At 39.3% G+C, this 26759-nt stretch overlaps 1 protein-coding gene across 4 annotated transcripts in view; it reads left to right on the top strand.

Moving 5' to 3' along the window:
* The window catches only part of IQCB1 (IQ motif containing B1), a 69790-nt gene extending 57201 nt beyond the window's left edge, over positions 1–12589 (top strand). For all 4 annotated transcript variants that reach the window (XM_055259181.2, XM_055259182.2, XM_063630165.1 and 1 more), the window contains 2 exons: positions 9643–9799; positions 11779–12589. In XM_055259181.2, the coding sequence (XP_055115156.1) occupies positions 9643–9799; positions 11779–12008 (387 nt within the window). In that variant the 3' untranslated portion in view covers positions 12009–12589. The remainder of the gene's footprint in view (positions 1–9642; positions 9800–11778) is intronic.
* Positions 12590–26759: the final 14170 nt, after the last annotated feature.

Genomic DNA, 26759 nt, shown 5'->3' with positions numbered 1-26759 from the left:
TTACTCACTTCTCCCACCTGAATTCTTGACCATCTACTCCTATGTGTCTTCAAAGGTCATTTCCCTTTCTGCCTTGGGAGTAACTCACCACTCCTGTCATTAATTTTAATCACCTGCACCTTTGCTGATTACCTCTACTTTCTTTTCTCTTACTGCTTCTCTCATGCTTTCACACTTATGTAATTTTATGGAGAAAGTTGGCAGTTTATACATTTCAGTCTGTCAGAATTATTCCTTCATTTGAACCAAGCACTCATAGTGTATCTTGGTACTTTTGACGAGTTTTGTTGTGATTGTGGTGGTAGTGTTTGTGCCTGAGTTCATTCTCTCTCTCTCTCTCTCACACACACACAGATACACACACACTTCTAAAATTTGAAGGTTCTAGATAACTGATGTTAGAGGCTTGATGTGATATTTAGGGAGTCCTATCATTCACCCTTTCATTCCTCCAGAGCGCCCAAAATGAAAGGACTTTTTGTAACAAACAAAAACTACTATACAAATGGAAATGAAGTACAAATATATTAGTAGCTGAGCATGTGTCTGGTAACCACTGGAACACAGCAATGGTAAAACCTGAATTGGATAGCAAAGCTTAGTCCAGGAAGTGTAAATAAGCTCTCTTACTTTCCGCTTCTGCTAATCTGGATTTAGGGACCTAAAACCTAATGGAGTCTGTGGAGAAAGAGAGGAGGAAAAGACCACCCTTCTGTGTCAGGCCCTCTGTGATTACCATAAAGAGGTAGACAGTGGAAAAAGTTTTGACATTTGTTTCTGGCCAAGATGGAGTAACAGGGACTAGATTTACTTCCTGCCTGAAACAACCAGAAAAAGAAACAAACATAAACAGATAAAATGTATGAAATCGTTTTCAAGACCCTGGACATCAGACAACAAAGAGCAATAAACTCTGAGAGGGAACAAAGCAAGCCCTATAATTACCCCAGCTTACTGCCTTGAAAGAGCTTGTAGGCCATAGCTCAAGGAAGAGAACAGAGAAGAGCTCTTTAGAATCCTTGAGTTAAGGAGATGGCACTAAGAGTCAGGTGACACAAGGGAACTAGACTTCATAGAACAGAGTACCAGAGTAAAGAGAGCTGCAAAGAGAGAGAACCCCAGATATCTACAGAATCTACCCCTTGAGTGTTCTCCAGAATACTAATCAGCATGTACATGTAAGGAAATTATCCAAAGCCAAATTATCCAGTCATCTGAAAAGGTAAGACGGAAGTGTGTCTGGAACTCACATAGGTCCAGGAATAGTGTCTGTTCCCATCAAATACGCTGGAGAAACTCGTAATTCACAGGGTATTGTGAAGAGTACTCAGGAAGACCTTCCTTTAATAGTAGATTATGATTAGCCTAGACGGCTCCATTCTGCCAAACAAATTATAAAATCAAGAATCAAAAAAAGATTAAAATGTTTTCATGTTATTTAACAGCATCCCAAAAAAAGACTCAAAATTTTAAGAAATATCAAAATATCCAGCGCCCAACAAGGTAAAAGTCACAATGTCTAGCAGCTAATCAAATATTAAAGGTATGCATGGAAGTAGGAAAACAGGACCCATAATGAGGAGGATATTCAATCAAACCAACCCAGAAATTACATAGATGTTAAAATTGGCAGAGAAGGGCATTAAAATAGTCATTATAACTGTATTCTATATGTTCAAAAAGTCAAGTAGAAATATGGAAAATATAAAAAAAAATACCTGAATCAAACTCCTAGAGATAAAAACTTCAAAGTATGGTGTGAAAAAATATACTTGATCAAATTAATAGAAGATTAGTTGGCTATTCCAGATTTGCTGGCTGGAAGATTAATAAAGGTGAAGCCATAGTAGTAGATACTGCCCAAAATGAGTCACAGGGAGGGGAAAAAAGAGAAAAATATTTGAAAAGACCATTACTGAGCTGTGGGACTGTAAGTGGCCCAATAAATGAAAACTTGGAATCCCTGAAGGAGATGTGGAGGAAAATAATGGCTGAAAACTTTCCAAACTAAAAATGATAAGCCCATACCCAAACCAGTTAAGGTACATGGAAAAAACTGTGCCAAGGAATATCATAATCAAAATTGTCAAACCAGTGATACAGTGAAAATCTTAAAAACAAAAAAATTTTTTATATATATATTTTTTATTATACTTTAAGTTCTAGGGTACATTTGCACAAGGTGCATGTTTGTTACATATGTATACATGTGCCATGTTGGTGTATAAAAAAATTTTTAAATGTTATGTAAAGAAAAAGATTACATTGCTCCGTAGGAACAGTGCAAGCAAGAAGATAACTTTTTTTTTTTTTTAATTTGAGGCAGAGTTTCGCTGTTGTCGCCCAGGCTGGAGTACAGTGGTGCAATCTCTGCAACCACTGCCTCCTGGGTTCAAGTGATTCTCCTGCCTCAGCCTCCCAGGTAGCTAGGATTACAGGCGCCTGCCATCATGCTCAGCTAATTTTTGTATTTTTGGTAGAGATGGGGTTTCACCATGTTTGCCAGGCTGGTCTCGAACTCCTGACCTCAGTTGATCCACCCATCTCGGCCTCCCAAAGGGCTGGGATTGTAGGCGTGAGCCACCTTGCCCTGCCGAAGATATCTTGCTTTAAAGTACTGAAAGGAAAAAAAGTTGTCAACCTAGAATTCTGTACCTGGCAAAAAAAATACTAGTAAAAAAAAAAAAAAAAAAAAAGACTTTTTCAGACATACAAAAGCTGAAAGACTTGATCACCAGTACACTTGCACTACCAAAAATGTTAAATCCTTAAAGTTGTAAAGGATTTAACATTCCAGAAATGTTAAATTCTTTTTATTTGTATAGATTGAGGGAGTAAAAATGCACATTTACGTGCCTATATTGCAAGCTCCTGCCCAGCAAAATAAACAATCAACAGTAAACAGCCTATAGAATGGGAAAAAAATAGTTGCAAGCTATACCTCTAACAAAGGGCTAATATCTAGAATCTACAAGGAACTCAAGAAGAAAAAGACAACCCCATTAAAAAGTGGGCAAAGCCAGATGCTGTGGCTCATGCCTGTAATCTCAGCACTTTGGGATGCCAAGGCAGGAGGATTGCTTGAGCCCAGGAATTCGAGATCAGCTTAGGCAACATGGTGAGACCTGGTCTCTACAAAAAATTTAAAAATTAGACAGGCATGGTGGTGCCTGTCTGTGGTCCCAGCTACTTGGGAGGCTGAGGTGAGGTGATCACTTGAGCTCAGGAGGTTGAGGCTGCAGTGAGGCATGTTCATGCTACTGCACTCCAGCCTGTGCAGCTGAGTGAGACCCTGTCTCAAAAAAAAAAAAAGTGGGCAAGAAACATGAATAGACGTATATACAAGTGGTCAACAAACAATGAAAAATGCTCAATATCACTAATCATCAGAGAAATGTAAATTAAAATCATAATAAATAATCATATTATACCAGTTAAAATGGCTATTACTACAAAGTCAAAAACAACAGATGTTAGCAAGGATGTGGGGAAAAGGGAACACTTACACACTGTTGGTGGGAATGTAAATCAGAAATGTTAAGTTCTTTAAGGTGTAAAAGACTGAACATTTCTGTTTAAAATGGTGCCAGATACCAGAGAGAAATCTGGCTCTACATAAAGAAATTAAGAGCACTGGAAATGGTAATTACAGCCATGTGTCACATAATGAATTTTCAGTCAGTGTTGGACCATATATACAACAGTGGTCACACAATATTGTAATGGTATATTTTTACTGGACATTTTCTATGTTTATATATGTTTACATATACAAAAACTTACCATTGCATTAAAATTGCTTACAATATTCAATACAATAACATGCTGTACAGATTTGTAGCCTAACAGCAATAGGGTATACCACATAGCCTACATATGTAGTAGTCTATACCATTTAAGTTTCTGTAGGTACACTCGATGACATGCGCACAGTGACAGAATCACCTAACAGCACATGTATAGCAAACTAACTATTGACAGAGATGTACAGTTAATGCAGTAGAAAAACTGGAGCAATTGGCTATTCACATGTCAAAAAACATTGAACTTGAAGCCATACTTCACTTCACATACAAAACTTAACTCAAAGTAGATCATAGGCCTAAATGCAAAACCTAAAACTATGAAACTTCTAAAAGGGAACAATGAAGAAATATGGTGACCTTTCTTGAATACAGTACCAGAAGCATGATTCAAAAAGGAAAATTTGATAAATTTGCTTTATTGAAATTTAAAACTTCTCTTCATAAGACACCATTAAGAGAATTAAAGAAATAAGGCACAGATTGGGAGAATATCATTGCCAAGCATATATTTGATAAAGGTCCTCTGTCCATAATATAGAAAGAACTCTCAAAACTAAACAGAAAACATATGAACTAGTTGTTTTGTTTTTTAAATGGACAAAAGCTTTGAACAGATACTTCACCAAAAGATAGATGACAAATAAACACATGAAAAATGCATCATTAGTCACTAAGGAAAATGCACATTCAAACCACAATAAGGGCCCAGCACAGTGGCTCATACCTGTAATCCTAATGCTTTGGGAGGCCAAGGTGGGAGGATTGCTTCAGCCCAGCAGTTTGATACCAGCCTGGGTAACATAGTGAGACCCTATCTCTATTTTTTTAATAAAAATTTAAAAATTTTGAAAATATAACCCACAGTAAGATACTTCATACCTGTTGGAATTTTTAAAATGGAACATGCCAAAGGTTAGCAAGCATGTGGCAGAGTCACCACTTATGGAAATGTAAAATAGTACAACTACTTTGGAAGACAGTTCAACAGTTTCTTTAAAAATTAAACATACATCTATCATAAGATTCAGCCATTCTACTCCTAGATATTTACCCCAGAGAAAAAGAAATACATGTCTATACAGACACTTGCACGTGAATGCTCATGGGCCAAAAACTAGAACCATGGAGTACCATTCAGCATGTATAAAGGAATAAATTGATACTCTCAACAACATAGATGAATCTCTGGCCGGGCATGGTGGCTCATGCCCTTAATTCCAGCACTTTGAGAGGCTGAGGCAGGTGGATCGCTTGAGCCCAGGAGTTCGAGGCTGCAGTCAGCAGTGATGGCACCACTGTACTCTATCCTGGGTGACAGAGTGAGACCCTGTCTTCAAAAAAAATTTTTTAAGAAAAAAAAAAAACATGGATGAATCTCAAAATAATTATGCTAAATCAAAGAAGCCAGACAGAGTAGAATACATTCTTTATGATTCCCTTTATGTAAATTCTAAAAATATAAACTAATCTATAGTAACATTAAATAGATAAGTAGTTGCTTGGGATAAGTAGTTGGTGGATGGGTAGGGTGAGGATAAGGATTTACAAAAGAGCACCAGGAAACTTGGTAGTGATGAACTAGGTATGTGTATGTCAAAGCTTAGCAAATTGTACCCTTTCAATATTTGTTGTTTAGTGTATGGTATTTTTACCTCAATAAAGCTGTATTTTTTATTTTTATTTTTATTTTTTTATTATTATACTTTAGGTTTTAGGGTACATGTGCACAATGTGCAGGTTTGTTACATATGTATCCATGTGCCATGTTGTTTTGCTGCACCCATTAAACTAAGTGGGCGAAGGACATGAACAGACACTTCTCAAAAGAAGACATTTATGCAGCCAAAAAACACATGAAGAAATGCTCATCATCACTGGCCATCAGAGAAATGCAAATCAAAACCACAGTGAGATACCATCTCACACCAGTTAGAATGGCCATCATTAAAAAGTCAGGAAACAACAGGTGCTGGAGAGGATGTGGAGAAATAGGAACACTTTTACACTGTTGGTGGGACTGTAAACTAGTTCAACCATTGTGGAAATCAGTGTGGTGATTCCTCAGGGATCTAGAACTAGAAATACCATTTGACCCAGCCATCCCATTACTGGGTATATACCCAAAGGACTATAAATCATGCTGTTATAAAGACACATGTACACGTATGTTTATTGCGGCACTATTCGCAATAGCAAAGAGTTGGAACCAACCCAAATGTCCAACAACGATAGACTGGATCAAGAAAACGTGGCACATATACACCATGGAATACTATGCAGCCATAAAAAATGATGAGTTCATGTCCTTTGTAGGGACATGGATGAAACTGGAAAACATCATTCTCAGTAAACTATTGCAAGGACAAAAAACCAAACACCACATGTTCTCACTCATAGGTGGGAACTGAACAATGAGAACTCATGGACACAGGAAGGGGAACATCACACTCCGGGGACTGTTGTGGGGTTGGGGGAGGGGGGAGGGACGGCATTAGGAGATATATCTAATGCTAAATAAAGCTATATTTTTTAAAAAGTTGTTTTAACTTAAATGCTTAAAAAATAATTTAGGGGGCCTGAGATTTTAAAAATATTCAGCCTGGCCACCAATAAAACATGGCCAATGAATCTCTTTTTTTTAATTATTGTTATACTTTAGGTTTTGGGATACAAGTGCAGAACATGCAGGTTTGTTACATAGATATACACGTGCCATAGGTGGTTTGGGACCCATCAACCTGTCAGCTACATTAGGTTTTTCTCCTAATGCTATCCCTCCCTTAGCTCCCCACCCCCTGATAGGCCCCAGTGTGTGATGATCCCCTCCGTGCGTCCACACATTCTCATTGTTCAGCTTCCACTTATGGTTGAGAACATGCAGTGTTTGGTTTTCTGTTCTTGTATTAGTTTGCTGAGAATGATGGTTTCCAGCTTCATCCATGTCCCTGCAAAGGACATGAACTCATCCTTTTTTATGGCTGCATAGTATTCCATGGTGTATAGGGCCAATGAATCTCTTAAGTGCTGATCAATCATATTAGCAACTCCTCCCTTAGCCAAGCACCAGAACCGAATTGGAGAGAGGGGCAGAACCACAACTGAAAGTTTTTCCTGTGAGCAGAGGTAGAATGAAGACAGACAGAAGCATGCCTCCTCTCCAACAAATAGATAATCAGTTCCTAAGCTCTGTAGAGAGGACTATATTGCTTTTAACAGTTTTAATCATTTACAAATTTAATCACCTTTATAAAAATTAGATACCCAAGCCCCACACACCCCAAGAAATTCTGATACATTTTGTGTGGCCTCATGTATCTATATTTTTAAAATTTATTTATTTTCAGGGTGGTAAAATAGATAAAATATAAAAATTACCATTTTAACTATGTTTAAATGTAGTTTGGTAGCATTAAGTACGTTCATATTGTTTGTGCAACCATCACCGCCATCCATCTTCAGAACTTTTTTCATCTTGCAGAACTGAAACTCTGCATCCATTAAACACTAACTCACCATTCCCCCACTACCCAGCTCCTGGCAACCACCATTCTACTTTCTGTCTCTATGAATTTGCCTACTCTAAGTACCTCATGAGTGGAATAATACTTCATTGTTTCAGTTGGTATAATGTCTTCAAGGTTCATGTTTTAGCGTGTGTCAGAATTTTATACTTTTTAAAGGCTCAATAATATTCCATTATATATACTACATTTTGTTTATCCAAGGAACACTTGGGTTCCTTCCACCCTTTGGCTATTGTGAATAATGCTACTGTGAGCATGTGTGTACAAATATCTGTGTACTTGCTTTCAATTCTTTTGGGTGAGTGTCCAAAATGGAAATACTAGATTGTATGCTAATTCTTTTTAAAAAAATTTTTGAGGAACTGCCATACTGTTTTCCATAGTGGCTGTACCATTTTACATTTCTACCAGTCACAGGGTTCCGGTTTCTGTATATCCTTGTCAACATTAGTTATCTTTGTTGTAGTCATTGTTTTTGATAGCAGCTAATAGATATGAAGTTCTATCTTATAGTTTGAACTTGCATTTTCCTAATTAGTGATTTTGAGCATCTTTTCATGTGTTTATTGGCCATTTCTTTATCTTTTTTGCAGAAATGTCTGTTCAAGTCATTTGTTTATTTTTTTTTCCCACAGGGTTATATTTTGTTCATTTTTTAATCAGGTTTTTTTTTTGTAGAGTTTTAGGAGTTCTTTATATATTATAGAGATTAATTCCCTTAGATATATGATTTGCAAACATTTTTTGCCATTCTGTGGACTGCCAGTTAACTTTCTTGATAGTGATCTTTGGTGCACCAAAGTGTTTAATTTTGATGAAGTTCATTTTGTCTATTTTTTTTTTTCCTATGCTTTGGTGTCACATGAAGAAATCATCACCAAAACCCATGTCATGATGCTTTTCCTGTGTTTTCTTCTAGGAGTTTTACAGTTTTAGCTCTTATGTTTAGGTCTTTGATATCTCTTTTTTTAATACACTATATGTAGTTCTGATGCATGCTCCTGTTTTTCTTTTTTTAAAATGCTTCTTGGCTGGGCGTGGTGGCTCACGCTTGTAATCCCAGCACTTTGGGAGGCCGAGGCAGGCGGATCATGAGGTCAGGAGATCGAGACCACGGTGAAACCCCGTCTCTACTAAAAATACAAAAAAATTAGCCGGGCGTGGTGGCGGGCGCCTGTAGTCCCAGCTACTTGGAGAGGCTGAGGCAGGAGAATGGTGTGAACCCGGGAGGCAGAGCTTGCAGTGAGCCAAGATTGCACCACTGCAGTCCAGCCTGGGTGACAGAGCGAGACTCCATCTCAAAAAAAAAAAAAAAATAAAGTGCTTCTTTAGCCATACTCTAGTGCAGCTGTTTAAGATCCTGTGGCTGAGAAGTAAGGTTTTAGTGGAACAGGGTCATATCCAGGATCAGGAACAGGAATATTTGAGAAAGCTGTGGTGTCAGGTTCTTTATTACCTCCAAAGTTAAGATTATTTCATCCTTGCCCAAACTAATCAGTTAAGTTCCCCTTAAATTAGCTGACTAGCCAAAAGAACACATGGTCCTTTGGATGATTTTGTCCCTTGTTCTGTGAATCCAGAAGCAGTTACAACATATGGCTTGGATAAGTTTGGGAGTGAGAATGGGATAAGAAGTAAAACAAAGAAGAAACAAAGGGATTGGCCTTGTTACAGCTGTTATAGGCCAGGGTCTTTTTTTTTTTTTTTTTTTTTAGACAGAGTTTTGCTCTGTTGCCTAGGCTGGAGTGCAATGGCGCAATCTCGGCTCACTGCAAACTCTGCCTCCCAGGTTCAAGTAATTCTCCCGCCTCAGCCTCCTGAGTAGCTGGGATTACAGGCACCCACCATCATGCCCAGCTAATTTTTGTAGAGATGGGTTTTCACCATGTTGGCCAGGCTGGTCTTGAACTCCTGACCTCAGGTGATCCACCCACCTTGGCCTCCCAAAGTGCTGGGATTACAGGCGTGAGCCACCACACCCGGCCCCAGGCCAATGTCTTTACCAAACCATTTGTAATTTTTCACTGTGATCTCTCAATCTTATCTCTTCTCCCATAATTCCACAGTGTCTGAGAAAGTAAAGTATGGGCGCATACAAAAAAGAAAGACAAAAAACTTCTCCACCATTATTTTTATCTAAAACTTTTAAGAGACTGTTTAATACTTGCATAACAGTACAAGATAGACATCAATCATAAGATTCAATTGATAAAATGAGAGACAGCTAAGCAGTCTAAAACCTCTGCTGAGTGGTTGGGTACTTTGATACCTATGTCCTCTCTGTGACAAGTTTTTCTGTCCTGTGTTTCCAGGGCTCTCCAATGTCAGATGTGGTCAGTAGGGAGCTCCATGCCCAAGCTCAAGAACGACTGCAACACTACTTTATGGGCAGGGCCCTAGAAGAGCGAGCCCAGCAGCACAGAGAAGCTCTGACGGCACAGATCAGCACCAACATTGAACAGCTAATGAGTATGTGCTCATTTTACTTTCATTCTCTAAAAGGAACAACCTATGCGAGGTTTGTGACATCCAAAACCTTCAGAAGGAAACCATTAGTAAGCATCTTTAGCTCATCCCCTAACCTCAGGAAATTTCTACATAGATCAGACCAGCACACAATGTTTTCAAATGATGCGGATTTTATAACCTCCTTCTTACCTGTTTCCCCAAGCCTTGCCATCATTCATATGTGTCACCCCAAAGTTATTAATTTCAGATGCTGAGCCCTACTAGCCATCTTTTACTATGTAATCTGAAAAGCTTTTGGTCATATTTTATAAGTAGATGATGACAATAGTTAGAGTGCCATTCACTTGTAGAGCATTTTATAATTTTTTTTTAATTATTATTTTGAGACGGAGTCTCGCTCTGTTGCCAGGCTGGAGTGCAGTGGTGTGATCTTGGCTTACTGCAACCTCCACCTCCCAGGTTCAAGCGATTCTCCTGCCTCAGCCTCCCTGAGTAGCTGGGACTACAGGTGCGCACCACCACACCCAGCTAATTTTTGTAGTTTTAGTAGAGACGGAGTTTCACCATGTTGGCCAAGATGGTCTCAATCTCTTGACCTTGTGACCTGACTACCTCGGCCTCCCAAAGTGCTGGGATTATAGGCATGAGCCACCGCGCCTGGCCTATAATTTTTAATGAAGCACTTTACAAAAATTAATTCATCATAACCACTGATCCATTTAATGAGAGATCCCATCCATGAAGCCCCTGTGTTTCAGTCAGCCTCTTGGATTTCTTTGGTGTATGTAAACAGAAAGGACCAGTGTTTTCTATCTAATGGCCACTACTTGGGAATTTTATATTTTTAAATCGGATAAATGGCTGAAACTGAGCCTCTCATCTATAGGATGAGGTTCTATTAAAGTTTCTGTTCTTTAAATAAACCATCTTGGCTGGGCGAGGTGGTTCACACCTCTAATCCTAGCACTTTGGGAGGCCGAAGTGGGCGGATCAAGAGATCAGGAGTTCGAGACCAGCATGACCAACATGGAGAAACCCCATCTCTACTGAAAATACAAAAATTAGCTGGGCATGGTGGCGGGTGCCCGTAATCCCGGCTACTCAGGAGGCTGAGGCAGGAGAATTGCTTGAACCCGGGAGGCGGAGGTTGTAGTAGGCAGAGATCGCGCCATTGCACTCCAGCCTAGGTGACAGAGTGAGACTCTGTCTCAAAAAATAATTAAAAAAAAAAAAGCCATCTTATAAAAATCTACATCTTTTTTAATTCCTTTAAACACAGAAATGTCCGGGCGAGGTGGCTCACGCCTGTAATCCCAACATTTTGGGAGGCAGAGGTAGGTGGATCATCTGAGGTCAGGAGTTCGAGACCAGCCTGACCAACATGGTGAAACCCCCGTCTCTACTAAAAATACAAAATTAGCTGGGCATGGTGGCGCACGCCTGTAATCCCAGCTACTCAGGAGGCTGAGGTAGGAGAATCGCTTGAACCCAGGATGCGGAGGTTGCAGTGAGCCGAGATCGCATCATGGCATTCCAGCCTGGGCAACAAGAGCAAAACTCAATCTCAAAAAAAACAGAAATGGGCCGAATATGTTGACACATGGCTGTAATCCCAACACTTAGGGAAGCTGAGGCAGAAGAATTGCTTGAGTCCACGAGTTTGAGACCAGCCTGGGCAGCATAGTAAGATCTCTACAAAAAAAGAAAAAACATTAGCTGGGTATGGTGGCATAGTCCCAGGTACTTAGGAAGCTGAGGTGGGAGAATCACTTGAGCCCAGGAGGTTGAGGCTGCAGTGAACCGTGATCACGCTACTGCACTCCAGCTTGGGCAATAGAGCAAGACCCTTTCTCAAAAGTAATACATTCAGAGTTGGAATGCTGTTTCTGCCTACAAAGTTACAGCTCTGTAGCTTCCAAGTTTCTACCTGCTTGGCATAGGACTCTTCTGCTCATCTGTTTATTTTCTGTCCACTACAGAGGCACCAAGTCTGAAGGAGGCAGAAGGGAAAGAACCTGAGCTCTTCCTAAGTAGATCCAGACCTGTGGCAGCCAAGGCCAAGCAGGCCCATCTCACAACCCTGAAGTACATACAAGCACCCTGGTGGAAGAAGCTTGGAGAAGAATCTGGAGATGAGATTGATGTTCCAAAGGGTGAGCTTAGTATAGAATTAGAAACTTTATTCATTGGTGGAACCAAACCACCTTAGTGAGTTACTCTAAGAATTGACACAAATCTCATATTTTAGGAAATTATATTGGTTCTGCCTCTGGCATGCTGGTAGACTAGGGCCATCCTAACTTATTATTTTCCAGAGGTTCTCCTCCAGACAAGACCTGCAGTAAGCAAAGAGTTATATTCTACCTCTCTCTCAATTTTCTTTTTCTTTTCTCTGCATCCTCATCCTTGGCCACACACAGATTTGTGTGGCTTTTATTGTAGAACTAAACTTAGCGTAGTGTTCTGTTGTTTACCTGAAGTGTGTTTTTCTTTGGTTTCTGCTGTTTTCCAACTAAAGATTTTTTTCTAAATAAATATTTTCAACAATTGATTTGAAAAATTGGTCAGGATTATTTCAACTTTTCACATTTGTTATCTGAAATTCCTATTTCCTGTTAACATAGGAGGTGTGTGCAGACTTTATTAATGTGGGGAAAAGAAATGCTCAATTGAAGGACATTTCCCTGTTATCTATAAAGCAATGGTTGAACTCATTTTCTATTTTGTTATTTCTAAAAGGAACTACATACCAAAAAAATTCAATCTTTCTATTAAACTATGAGAACTATATAATGTACTGTTTCCCTTTTTGTCTTTTCTCCTAGGAATCTCAGAGCTAAATATAATGTTTAATTTTTGTTATAATCCTAGGTACCTTTATGATTATTTGGTTCCAACCTAATACTTTTCAATTTCCCTGTTTACTTTAAATATGTTTTAATACCATAACACTGAAACCACTTCAATTTGTGTTTGTAACAATATGGAATTTAAGTTAAAATCAATTAACAAAATCATGACTCCATATCATAAAGAATCTGGAAGATGCTCTTTGTAAAATGAGTGAAAATACCAGTATTTCTGGATGTAAAGACCAAATTGTATAATGTTATGCAATCTCTAATGTTAACTTTAGTAAAATTCTAGTCAAAATTCCTATATTTGTACATATAATTGGAAAAGAAATGTAGAAAAATTATGTAAGAGTGTTGCTCCCAATTTAGCAAAGAAAATGCCAGATAGTCTAGAACAATAATTTTTCTTGAGCCCATTAGATAGCTGAGGACTCAAGCCAACCATGTAAACTGGGATAGGAGTCTGTATCTGTGAAATGAAGTATTTCATCTATAGTACAGCACAAGAGAAAAGTGGCTAGGTAAGAAGAAATCAAATAAAATTTTAGCAAATTCTTAAAGGCCAGGTGTGGGCTAGCATGTCTATTTAGAATATCTAAGAGCCACAGACATAAGAAGTTGGGCCTCTACCAGATGCTCACAAGAAAGATTGAGAGTTAAGGCCAGGCACAGTGCCTCACTCCTATAATCCCAGCATTTTGGGAGGCTGAGGCAGGTGGATTGCTTGAGCCCAGGAGTTCAAGGCCAGCCTGGTCAACATGGTGAGACCCTGTCTCTACTAAAAATACAAAAATTAGCTGGATGTGATGGCATGTGCCTGTAGTCCCAGCTACTCAGGGGGCTGAGGCAGGAAGATTGCTCAAGTCTAGGAGGCAGAGGTTGCAGTGAGCTGAGATTGCACCACTGTACTGCAGCCAAGGCAACAGAGTGAGATCCTGTCAAAAAAAAAAAAAAAAAAAAAGGTTGGGAGCAAGGCAAGAGGCCTGAAGAAGACCTTCATGGTACAGGCAAGCATGAAGTGATAGGCTGCTACTGGGTGACATAGGCAAAGTTCCCACTTCCCCTTTTAAAAGTCTTAAGCTGCTAGAGCAAGGGCAGTGAACTCTCTTACCTTTAAGGCTCAGGCAAGATTCCATTGCATGTAAGGAAGGAATGAGGGAAGGATAGGAAACACTAGCCCCAGACACAAGCAAAGATCCAGTTTCGCTGAGGTAGAGGTAAAAACAAAAATGCTTCATCACCTAGCAGAGGGAAAAGAAATCGTCTTGGGCCCCAAAACCCCATATCAATACAAAAGAGAGATCTGCTAGCGATGGGGAGGAATCTCCTACCCAAGACCAACCACGGACACAAGGCATTTTGGCTTTTCTGGGACATATGAATAGGAACCCTGAGAAAGTCTTACCTTCAACCACAGGCAGAAGAGACAGCCTAAGATTTAAGATAGATTGGGACAACACCCCTAATCCTAACAATGATCCTGGCACCAGGTAATAAACAAGAGCAGTTTACCACTAGGATAGGAAAAAGTGCATGGAGAGAGACCTCTGGAGACAAAGGAATACAGAGATGGCTCAACATGGAGAGTGGAGCAAGAACACAAAAAGCCTCCCAGAACCCACCTTAAGCACAGGTAACAGCAGCTAAAAAAGGAATTTGAAGACTATGATGCTGTGTTAAGCTGTTCTTGCATTGTTATAAAGAAATATCTGAAACTGGGTAATTTTTAAAGAGAAGAGACTTAACTGGCTCATGGCTCTGCAGGCTTTATAGGAAACATGGTGCTGGCATCTGCTTGGCTTCTAGGGAGGCCTCAAGAAGCTTACAATCATGGCAGAAGGTGAAGGAGGAATAGGCACATCCCATGATGAAAGCAGGAGCAAGCAGAGAGAGAGTGGTGGGAGGAGGTGCCACACACCTTTAAATGACCAGATCTCACAAGAACGCACTATCATGAAGACAGCACCAAGCCAGGAAGGATCTGCCCCCATGATCCAAACACCTCCCACCAGGCCTTACCTCCAGCATTGGGGATTACAATTCAACATGAGATTTGGGCAGGGAAAAATAGCCAAACTATATCAGATAATGTTTTTAGGTAGGCTATGATGAGTTGTTGCAAACCCTAGAGCAACCATTGAAATAATAATAAAAAAGAGGTATAAGATAATAGTGAAGATATAATGGAATTGTAAAATAACTAGCAAAAGGATAGTTTTTAATTCAATTATATCAATAACACTAAATGTAAATAACCTTGATTTTGACTTTGGGAATCTATTACTAAGCAGATAAATGGGAGATAAGAAATGTTGCTTTCTAAACTTGTCCTGGCCCCTCTATGCTCTCTTTAAATTACATTTGCAAACTGGCCTTTTATCTCTTTAGCTCATCATTTGCTTATCGTACCTTATCATACTCACAAAGTGAAATCTTTTTTCCTGAAAGAGTCCTTACTCGCATACTAAAGTTCATCAGAACTTTTCACTCTGCCAAGTTTCTGCAGGTGATAGGTTTACAAATAGTTTCACTACTTAATGCAGTTTGTCAGTTTTCTAATTTCCTTGCATGTGTTTCCAGCCTATGCTTGCTGCCTAGTCACAAAGCTGGCACCACATATTGTAGGGTTTTCTTTCATGGAAACATCCCATATCTAACTACCAATTTTAGTTTTGATTATAGCTATATCACAAACCACCCTAAAACTTAGTACTTTAAGACAACAACTATTCCATCCAAGGCAGAGTAACAGAGACCATATTTGCCCTCCCGCCTGAAAAACACAAAAGCAAACAAATAATTTATGAAACAACAGTTTTAAAGACACTGAACATCAAACAATGAAGAAATGTCTCTACAGGAAATGAGTGAGTGAAACCAATTATTGCCACAGCTTAAAGCCAGGAGAAAATAGGTCATGGTGCATTTTTCCCAATTTCTGCTTTCCAGTTCACTTTCTACACTCACACTATAAGTATCCTCCATCTCACATTTCTTTTATATTCTTAGAGGCAAGGGACTTCACATATAATACTGTGATCCCCTGTATCTCTCTAGAATGTTTTAAGAAGCTTTCTTTATCATTTCATGTGTCCTCCTTCCACTGATGATTATCCCATTCATACTGATGAAGAAATCGGGCATTGAGACATAGGGATTTTGCTCCAGTCACTACAGCCAAATTAATGTTTGAGTGGAAAGACACTGAGTAAAGTGCTCAGACGTGACCTAAGACAACATTCTAGGAGTCAGAGTGCTGACAATGGTAAACTCAGATTTCCCTTCTCTTTCTGACACATTCTCCAGCCAAAGCAATGTACCCAGAAAGTTTTTTTTTTCCTGTCTTACGCTGTCTCTGCTAACTTTTCCCAGCTGAGTCCTTTTCTGCACCAAGGTTTGACAATCACTCGCCAAACAAAACCTACCTCTGCTTCTCTTCCTTCTCCTCCTCAGTACCCCAAAGTTTTCATGGCAATGACAAATCTAGGGATTGCCTGTTAAAACCAAGAGACAGTAGATGGGTTTTGTTTTCGTCTAAGGAGAGACTCCAGTTATGGAGAAAACCAGAAACAGGGAAGAAGGAACAACAGGTAGCAGACAGGTAAGGAGTGTTCTCTAAGTATGAAGGCAAAGGGCACAGGACACTCAAGACATCTGTGTGAGAGACTGCAAGTGTACAAAGAGACTGTGTGTATATGTGATAAGAGTGTGCTATCATTTTCTTCCTCTTGCTTTGTCTCATTCACTGTCTGTATTACTGCTGGACAAAAATCATAGAACTAGGCCCCCAGGAATTTATGTTCGGATCCTTATGCCTTCTTCCTCAAGCAGTAAGGCTACTATCTATAAAGACTGCTATCCTCTTTACCAGTCTCTCTCTCTCTCTTGATCTCTCTCTTGCTCTCTCTCTCTTTGGATCTTAACCCTGAGGGTCTGGAGATGGGTCTGAGCTCATTGTCCTGCTGTCTCCTGCATCTCCTTGCCTAAGCACTAAGGCTATGCTGGCTGGCTGGTTCCATTCTTTTTCATTTTAGTTTGCTCTCATTGGTGGTTTGATAATAGTGGGATGAACACCAGAGCCTAGGACTAGTGGGTGGTAGGCTGCAGCCTTCTTTCTGACACCGGGAATTTGCAGCTTATAAAGACCTTAATGTCTCTATGCACTCATTTCTAAACTGCAGACAGATGCAACCTTTAAAACATCCAATGTGGAGATTGTTGCCTCTTTTAATTTTAGAGAAAGGATAGTCCTCAATCAATTTTGATTTCAAGAAGATCTTAATATCTAATAGAACTTAATGGCAAAGTCCACTCTCTAGTTTAATCCTTTGAGAAGACGGGGAAACTAACTGGACAGCAACTTTACCCCCCTGGAATCATTTTATAATTACGCATTTCAAGTTTAGATAGTATCTATTGACTTTCTGCTATAGATAAGGAAATTAGCCTGCTCATGGCTTCTAACCTTCTTTCTCCCTTTAGACTTTTATTTTTTTAATTCTAATAACATTTATATTCTGTTCTATTACCTTAACTTCCACAATTATTCAGTCTCCATTTTACATTGAAATCGATTCAGTCCTCACTATCAGTCTTTTACGATTTCTTCTCAATTTCTAAATATTTTTATTCACCTCTTGGTTATCTGGATTTTGTGGCCAAAATTCTGTCAAGGAAGATTTATGAGTATTGTATTTCTTGAGTGTTTACATATTTAAGAATGGCTGTCTTTGAGCTTTACAGTTAAAATGACGACTTGACTGGACATAACATTTTAGGATCACACTTTAGGGTCATTATTTTCCTCCGAATTGTGTAGACATCACACCACTATTTTCTGTCACTGAAAGATGCTATGGAGAAATCTGCATGTAACCCAGAGTAGTTTAGTTTCTCTCTCTCTCTTTCTCTCTCTCTCCCTCCCTTCCCCCCTCCCCCTCTTTCCTGTTCTTTCAGATTAAGGGACAGCATACATAAAGTGCACTTATATGTAAAAATATGTAAAAATGACTCCTTCAAAGTTAGCATCTTTTGGTTTAAAATTCATTATCAAATCTCTTTGAAGACTGGTAAATGCCTCATTATTTTCTTTAGCCTGAACAGTGTGCCAGCTTTTCTTTTTCTTTCATTGTGAATACGGTTTTCATCTTTCTTGGCTGCTCTCTGTAGATTCTCCAATATTTCTTAATTTCAGTATAATTCCTCAAATATTTTTGAGCACTTATCATGTCCCAGTGACTGTGCCAGGTGCTGGGAACTCAAAGGAAGTAATAAAGGACTCTCAGGAAGCTCTCTCAGGAAGCTCTTTGTCTAGAGGGAGAGAGAGAGAGAGAGAAGAGGGGATGATAATGATACAGCCTTGTTACTGGCATTGAAAGCCAGTACCAAGGCTGGTTTGGAACAGAATAGAGAACCCAGAAATAAACAATGGAACAGAACAGAGAACCCAGAAATAAATCCACACATTTACAATTTAACTCATTTTTTCCCAACTTTTATTTTAGATATGGGGGTACATGTACAGGTTTTTTAGAAGGGTATATTGCACTCAGGTAATAAGCATAATACTCAATAGGTAGATTTTTGACCCATGCCTTTCTTCCTCCCCTCTCTAGTAGTCTGCAGTGTCTATTGTTCCCATGTTTATGTCTATGGGTGTTCAATGTTTAGCTCTGTTAAAAGAAAAACTTCAGCCAAATTAAATTTAAAGGAGTTTAATTGAGCAAGGAACAATTCAGGAATCGGGCAGCCTCCTGAGCCGAGTAGGCTCTGAGACTCAGGCGCAGCCCCTTGGTGGAAGAAGATTTATTGACAGAAAAAGGAAAGTGATAACAGAAAATGGAAGTGAGGTACAGAAGCAGCTAGATTGGTTACAGCTTGGTGTTTGTCTTATTTGAACACAGTTTGAACAGTTGGCTACATTTGATTGGCCAAAATTCAGTGATTGGTACAAGTGTAGGCTACCATCTGTTTACACCACCATTTGTTATAGTTCACAATGTACAGAGAAACCTTTGGGCTGAATTTAAAATACGTAAGGAGGCAGCTTTAGGCTAAACTTGATTTAATAGCTCCCACTTATAAGAAAATGTGATATTTTGTTTTCTGTTCCTACGTTAATTCACTTAAGATTATGGTTTCCAGCTTCATCCATGTTGCTGCAAAGGATATGATTTCATTCTTTTATGGACACACATTTAACTCATTTTTGACAAAGGTCCAAGAACATACATTGGGAAAAGAACAAACTCTTCAATAAATGGTACTGGGAAAACTGGATATTCATGTGCAGCATGAAACTAGGACCCTATCTTTTGCCACATACAAAAATCAAATCAAAAATCAAAATAGATTAAAGACTTATTTCTCTTTTTTTTTTTTTTTTTTTTTTTTGAGATGGAGTCTCACTCTGTTGTCCAGGCTGGAGTGCAGTGGTGTGATTTTGGCTCACTGCAACCTTCACCTCCAGGGTTCAAGCTATTCTCCTGCCTCAGCCTTCTGAGTAACTGGGATTACAGGTGCCCGCCACCAAGCCTGATTAATTTTTGTATTTTTGGTAGAGATGAGGTTTCACCATGTTGGCCAGGCTGGTCTCAAACTCCTGATCTCAAGTGATCCGCCCACTTCAGCCTCCCAAAGTGCTGAGATTACAGGCGTGAGCCACCGCACCTGGCTTAAAGACTTAATTCTAAGACATGAAACTACTAGAAGAAAACATTGGGGAAGTACTCCAGGACATTGGTCTGGGCAAAAATTTATTGAGTATGACCTCAAAAGCATAGGCAACCAAAGCAAAAATAGTTTTACTTTTTTTTTTTTTTTTTTTTTTTAAGACAGAGTTTCATTCTTGTTGCCCAGGCTGGAGTGCAATGGCCTGATCTTGGCTCACCACAACCTCCGCCTCCTGGGTTTGAACAATTCTCCTGCCTCAGCCTCTCGAGTAGCTGGGATTACAGGCACGTGCCACCACGCCTGGCTAATTTTTTGTATTTTTAGTAGAGATGCGGTTTCTCCGTGTTGGTCAGACTGGTCTCAAACTCCCAACCTTAGGTGATCCACCTGCCTCGGCCTCCTAAAGTGCTGGGATTACAGGTGTAAGCCACCACACCCAGTCAGTTTTACTTTTTTTACCCAAGATGGTGGATTAGAAACTTTCGGTATGCCTCAGCCATTTGGAAATAGCAAAATAGTGCATAAACTCAGTGCTGGGCGCGGTGGCTCATGCCTGTAATCCTAGCACTTTGGGAGGCCGAGGCGGGCAGATCACTTGAGGTCAGGAGTTTGAGACCAGCCTGGCCAACATGGTGAAACCCTGTTTCCATTAAAAATACAAAAATTAGCCAGGCATGGTAGCGCATGTCTGTAGTCCCAGCTACTGGGGAGGCTGAGGCAGGAGAATTGCCTGAACCTGGGAGGCGAAGGTTGCAATGAGCAGAGATCGCGCCACTGCACTCCAGCCTGGGCGACAGAGCAAGACTCCGTCTCAGAAGAAACAATAATAATAATAATAATAAACTCTGGGAAGAAAATGGGAATTCATCAGAATAGTGAAGGACACCCTAGACCCTGAGGAGGAGAAGATTAAGCAGCCCCTATGATGGCATTCAGCTGATAAAGTGAGTGAAGCCCCAGTACATGAAAGAGGCAGCCAGTCCCAATCTTCCTATATTTCTTACCTTCCTGCTAGTGATCCGTGCAACCCAGGCCAAGGGAAAGCATCCTGTTTCCTCCAAGCCCAGGAGCGAGCTTAGGGAGAGGCTGAGAGACAGAGAGGGAGAGACACTGGAAAAAGCTGCAGACATTTTCCCAGACCTAGGACTGAAAGGAGGACGCCATTTTTAATCTGGGCTCATACAAAGTCATTGTTTGGCGTCCTGGCAACAGCAGCCAGTGCAGACATTTTAGTCTCAGGCTAGAGATTGCTCTGGAGTAGGGGAAAGACCCCCACAGCTAGAACTGTGCTTGCTCTGGAGTGGGGGAAGAAACCCCACAGCCAGAATTGAGCAGTGAGTGTAAGAGCACCCCAGCAGTAAGTACTGAAATTAGGTTCTCTTCTATCGCGGGACTGGAGTGCGAGGAGAATTGCTGAAGCCAAGGCTTCTCCTGGGTAGGATGACTTGCAGCCAGGGATAGCTTTGTGACTTGGAACCAGTCTATGTGTGTCATTACTGAGTGCCTTAGCATGCTCCCTTGGTCAGTTTGGGAGCGAGTGCCCCACGTGCTCCTAGGGGAGAGAGGGAGTTGGACCCCTACTCGCCTGGCCATCCAACTCTTGGCATGGACCACCCTTCAGGGTGGGGAAAATGCAGCCCACCAAAGCCTCCCTTGGATTGAAAGAAATGAAAGTGCAGTGCCAGCCACTGAAGGAGGCAACACCAAAGCTCTTAGAGACTTGGAGAAGGGGTTATCTCTTGCACCCTGCCCCCATCACCGGTGCACTGCTACAGATGTGGCAGCAACACTTTCTATTGTGGCCCCAGAAGCATGGGCTGAAAGAGGCACTTCTCAGGCTTCTCCAGGGCCTCCACTCCTACCAAATACCAGCTACACTGGGGAAGGACGTTTTTCACCCTTTTCTGTTCCCTCTGTCCCATCAAGGGTGAGCATGCAGAGTAAGAACCTCGTAGTGGCTTTTACTCTCAAGCACTATCTATTGGTCTGCAGCTTGAATTATACCACCAAACAAAAATATATTGCTACATCAAGCAACATTTGAGAAAGTCACTGTACAAATCTGTCTGCAACCAAGGAACCTATACAGAGCCCTGGCCCTCTGAAAGCATCCAGAAATGAAGCCTGTCATATACAACATACACCACAGTCATACCCTCAAGGGAAAAAAAGAATAAAAAATTAAAAAGCCTCACCTCATCAAAAAGCTTCAGCTTCACTCACTTTATCAGCTGAATGCCATCATAGTGGCTGCTTAACCACTTTCTCCCCTTATGCACTATTTTGCTATTTCCAAGTGGCTGAGGCACCCTGAAATCCTCTAAGCCACTATCTTGAGTAAAAAAAGTAAAACTCTGTTTGCTTTGGTTGCCTGTGCTTTTCAGGTCTTACTCAACAAACGAGAAATAAAATCCTTCTCAGACAGGTAATTGCTAAGTGAATTTATCACCAACCTGTAAGAGATGCTTAAGGAAGTTCTAAACATGAAAATGAAAGAATGATACTCACTACCATAACAGCACACATAGGCACATAGCCCATGGATCCTGACCCACGTATAAAGCAACTACATAAGCAAAACTACAAATCAAGTAGCTAACAACAGTATGACAAACAAAATCTCACATATTAATATTAACTCTGAATGTAAACAAATCCTCCACTTAAAAGACGTAGAGTGGGAAATTGAATTTAGAAAAATGCCCATCTTTCTGCTGCCTTCAATAAATTCATGTCACATGTATTGATATCCATAGGGTCCAAGTAAAGGGAGGGAAAAAGGTCTATCACGCAAATGAAAAACAAAAAGGAGCAGGGGTTGCTATTCTTGTATCAGATAAAACAGACTTCAAAACAACAGTTAAAAAAGAATAAAGGGCATTACATAATTCAACGAGAAGATTTAACTATCCTAAATATGTATGCACCCAACATTGAAGCACCCAGCTTTATGAAATAAGTACTTTTAGACTTACAAAAAGATTTAGACACTCACACAATAATAGTGGTGTATCCCACTGACAGAAACAAATGAAAATAGAGACACAACACTTCAAAACCTCTGAGATGTGGCAAAAGCAGTGTTAAGAGGAAAGTTTATAGTGCTAAAAACCAACATCAAGATAGAAAGATCTCAAATTAACAATCTAACATCACACCTAAAGGAACTAGAAAAACAAGAATAAACTAATCCCAAAGGTGGCAAAAGAAAGTAAGCAACTAAACTCAGAGCAGAACTAAATACAATTAAGACCAAAAAAACCATACAAAGGATCAATGAAACAAAAAGTTCTTTTTTTAAAGAATAAACAAGACTGACAGACTGCTTTAGATTAACAAAGAAAAAAGAGAAGATCCAAATAAAATCAGAAATGACAAAGGTGACATTATAACCAATCCCACTGAAATACAAAAGATCCTCTGCGACTATTATGAACACATCTATGTGCACAAACTAGAAAATCTAAAGGGAAAGAATAAATACCTGGAAACACACAACCTCCCAAGAATAAATCAGGAAGAAATCAAAACCTTGAACATACATATAATAAGCTCTGACGTTGAATCAGTAAGAAAAAACCTACCAACCAAAAAAGTCCCGAACCAGATGAATTAACAGCGAAATTCCACCAGATATACAAAGAAGAGCTGCTATTAATCTTACTGGAAATATTCCAAAAAACTGAGGAGAAAGGATCCCTCCCTAACTCGTTCTACAAACCGGTATCATGCTGATATAAAAATCTGGCAATGTCACAACAAAAAAAGAAAACTGCAGGCCGATATTCTTAGTGAACATAAACACAAAATTCCTCAACAAAATACTAGCAAATTGAATCCAACAGCACAGCAGAAAGTTAATTCACCGCGATCAAGTGGGCTTTATTCCTGGGATGCAAGGTTAATTCAGCGTATGCAAATCAATAAATGTGACCCACCACATAAACAGAATTAAAAACGAAAACCATATGATTATTTCAATCGATGCAGAAAATGCATTTGATAAAATCCAACATCTCTTCATGATAAACACACTCAACAAACTAGACATAGAAGGGACACACCTCAAAATAATAAGAGCCATCTACTAAAAACCCATAACCAACATCATACTGAAGGGGCAAAAGCTGGAAGTATTTTCCCTAAGAACCAGAACAAGACAAAGATGTTCACGCTCACCACCTGTATTTGACATAGAGCTGGAAGTCCTAGCCACAGCAATCAGGCAAGAGAAAGAAAAGGCATCCTGATAGGAAAAGAGGAAGTCAAATTATCTCTCTTTGCTAGTGATATGATTCTATACCTAGAAAACCCTAAAGACTCTACCAAAAGACCCCTAGACCTGATGAACGACTTCAGTAGAGTTTCAGAACACAAAATCAACATACAAAAATCAGTAGCATTTCTATACACTGATAACTCTCAAGCTGAGAGCCAAATCAAGAACACAATCTCATTTACAATATCTACAAAAATAAAATAAAATTTCTAGGAATACATCTGACCAAGGAGGTGAAATATTTCTATAAGGAGAACTACAAAACACTGCTGAAAGAAATCATAGACAACACAAGCAAATGGAAAAACATTCCATGCTCATGGATTGGAAGAATCATTTCATTAATATTTTCATAATGCCGAAACCAATCCACGGATTCAATGCTATTTCTAACAAATGACCAAGGCCATTTTTCACAGTTCTAGAAAAAAACTGTTATAAAATTCATATGGAACCAAAAAAGAGCCCGAATAGCCAAAGCAATTTTGAGCACCAAGAACAAAGTCAGAGGTATCACATTACCCGACTTCAAATGATACTACAAAGCTAGAGTAATCAAAACAATGGTATTGGTACAAAAACAGACACAGAGACCAATGGAACAGAATAGAGAATGGAAAAAAACCTTAGACAAGTTTATATTTTAACTAAGTTTATTTGAGCAAAGAAAAACAAAACAGAGCAAAACAAAACAAAGGAAAGCAAAATAAAACAAGAATGATTTGTGAATCTGGCAGCCCTCCGAGCCAGAGCGGATTGAGAGAATGCCCATCAATAACATTATGACATGAGTTATAGGAAATGAAAGTGCAATGCAGAGACAACTTAATTGATTACAATTTAACTGGTTAATTGGTTACAGAGCTTCCTGCAATCAACTAAAGCTCAGCTGCTATAGTTAAACTCCATATTGGTTTGGCATGTTAGACTTAGTGTAGGATCCGAGTCCAAATCAGTGGTCTCTCATAAATTTTATTTAACAGAAGACATGATGACTAAATGTAATGTGCTATCCTGGATGAGATTCTACAACAGAAAAAAAAGACGGTAGGTAAAAACTAAGGAAATCTGAATAACGTATGGACGTTGGTTAATTTTAAAAGTTACATAAACTTATGGTTAAATACATAATATTTAAAGCAAAGTAATATGTTTACTGCATCTGTATGGGGGAAATTGTGTGTGTGTGTGTGTGTGTGTGTGTGTGTTCCTGCACAACTCTCCACATTCAATGAAGGCGTATTGATAGCTTAAAATTAGACGTGGTGAGATGGTGGGAATGGTAATATCACAGAAATAAGTAAACAGTACAAGTCCAAAATTTTTCCCTGCAGTAACATTTCTCCTGGTTGCTAAACGCTTACCAGCATACCACTAGCTATAACCCATCTAAATAAAAGTTCTTTGGGTTCCTCATTAATAGTTAAGTGCTTGAGAGCTGCCAATCAAAGATAATCATTTCAGCATTTGTCTTTTGTAGCTGGTCCCCTGCCTAGCCTATTGAGAATGTAATAGTATGCTATTTATAGATCCTTCATTAAATCATCCTACCTGACCCTTCCCAGGAACCTAAAGATAATAATAGCAATACTACTACTAATAAATAATTTTTAACATTTGTTTTGTGATATGTACCAGATTCTGTGCTGAGAATTTTACGGTCATTATCTTATTTAATCCTCACAACAACACTTTAAAATAGGAACATTGATAATTTCCATTTTACAAATGTAAAAAATAAGATGAGAAACATAAAATGGTCCAAGGTTCAGCCCATTTTATATAACTCTAAAATGAACTGCTTATTCATTTCATTTAATCATTCATTCACTCACCCACTCTTTTCGTACTTGGGATATGTGTAGACATTTAATTCTTTGTATGCAAATGGTCCATCCACTTTATGGAGGCCCTCTTGAGGGCCGGAATGGTGCCCTATAACTTTTTCTAGTCCTCTTATTATGTACTCTGAGATGCTCAATTAGCTAAATGACTGAGCTCTCAGTGTTTGACCAAGAATCTATTTTATCAGAGATATTAAACTCTAAAATACATCTATTCATTCAATGAACATCTATAAGCATTTATAAGGTAAAAGACACTGTAATAGATGCAGAAAACAGGTAAGAGTCTCTGCTAGTGGAGGTTTCATCTCAGTAGAAGAGATAAACATTTAAAAAATAAATGTGTATGTGATGACTATTATTTTGCAGGTAGGCATTTTTGTGTGAGAGTCATTAGCTTAGTCCTGGAGATGTTCAGAGGAAACACCTCAAAGAATGAACTGATGGATGAACTGACAGATGAAGGAGTAGAATGGGAATGTTCCAGGCAGAGGGAATGAAAAAAGTATTGTATCTGTTAAACCAGTTTATAATTTAGGAGGCACTCAGTAACTATTTGTTAAGAGTGGATTTGTCTAGCACACATGCAAAAGTGTACTTGCCCTGCCATTCAGATGTCCAAACAATTTTAAGTACTCTGAATTTTCATATAATATACTCAAAATAATAAAAAATAAGCAGAATAGAAATACAAATAAAAATAAGTTAAATGAATTAATATGGAATGAATAAATTGGTTTCACAGAATGCCCATATATGACATAGAGAAGACAAGAGAGTTGAGGCAAGGTCCTCGATGACCATCTCTAGAATATGCACCCCTCAGTGCCACACAGGCATAAAGAGGAAGTCACATATCTTAATGGAAAAGAATTTTCCAGGGTTAGGAGAAAACACCTGTTTCCTACAAAAGTTTTATAAGTCATCTCGTTACTAAATCTATGAATTATGTAGCCTTCATTTATATTAATCAGCCTGTATTTCTTGTGCCTGTCAGCTGAATTAAAATCTGTGTGAAGGATAGGACTGAGAAGGTTGGTTATCTGGAGGGTTGGGAGGAATAGGGCAGGAGGCAGAGGTTCAGGCTGAATTCTCTTCTGGGGTCAAAAGCGGGTCTGTAAACAGCTGGCTATACAAAACCTGTTGACAACTTGGTTTTGACTCTAGGTTGAATACACTTTCCTAAACAATGTGCTTAGGACCCTAAAGTAGTAAATCTAGAAAATATCCCAAATGTTAAAGATCTCCTGATAAAGATCAAGGGGAGTGTATTGAACAGGACACATCTAGGACAAGGTTAGAGACATTTA

Source organism: Symphalangus syndactylus, chromosome 21, assembly GCF_028878055.3.
Source record: "Symphalangus syndactylus isolate Jambi chromosome 21, NHGRI_mSymSyn1-v2.1_pri, whole genome shotgun sequence".
Lineage (NCBI taxonomy): Eukaryota > Metazoa > Chordata > Mammalia > Primates > Hylobatidae > Symphalangus > Symphalangus syndactylus.
This window is presented reverse-complemented; position numbering and strand designations above follow the sequence as displayed.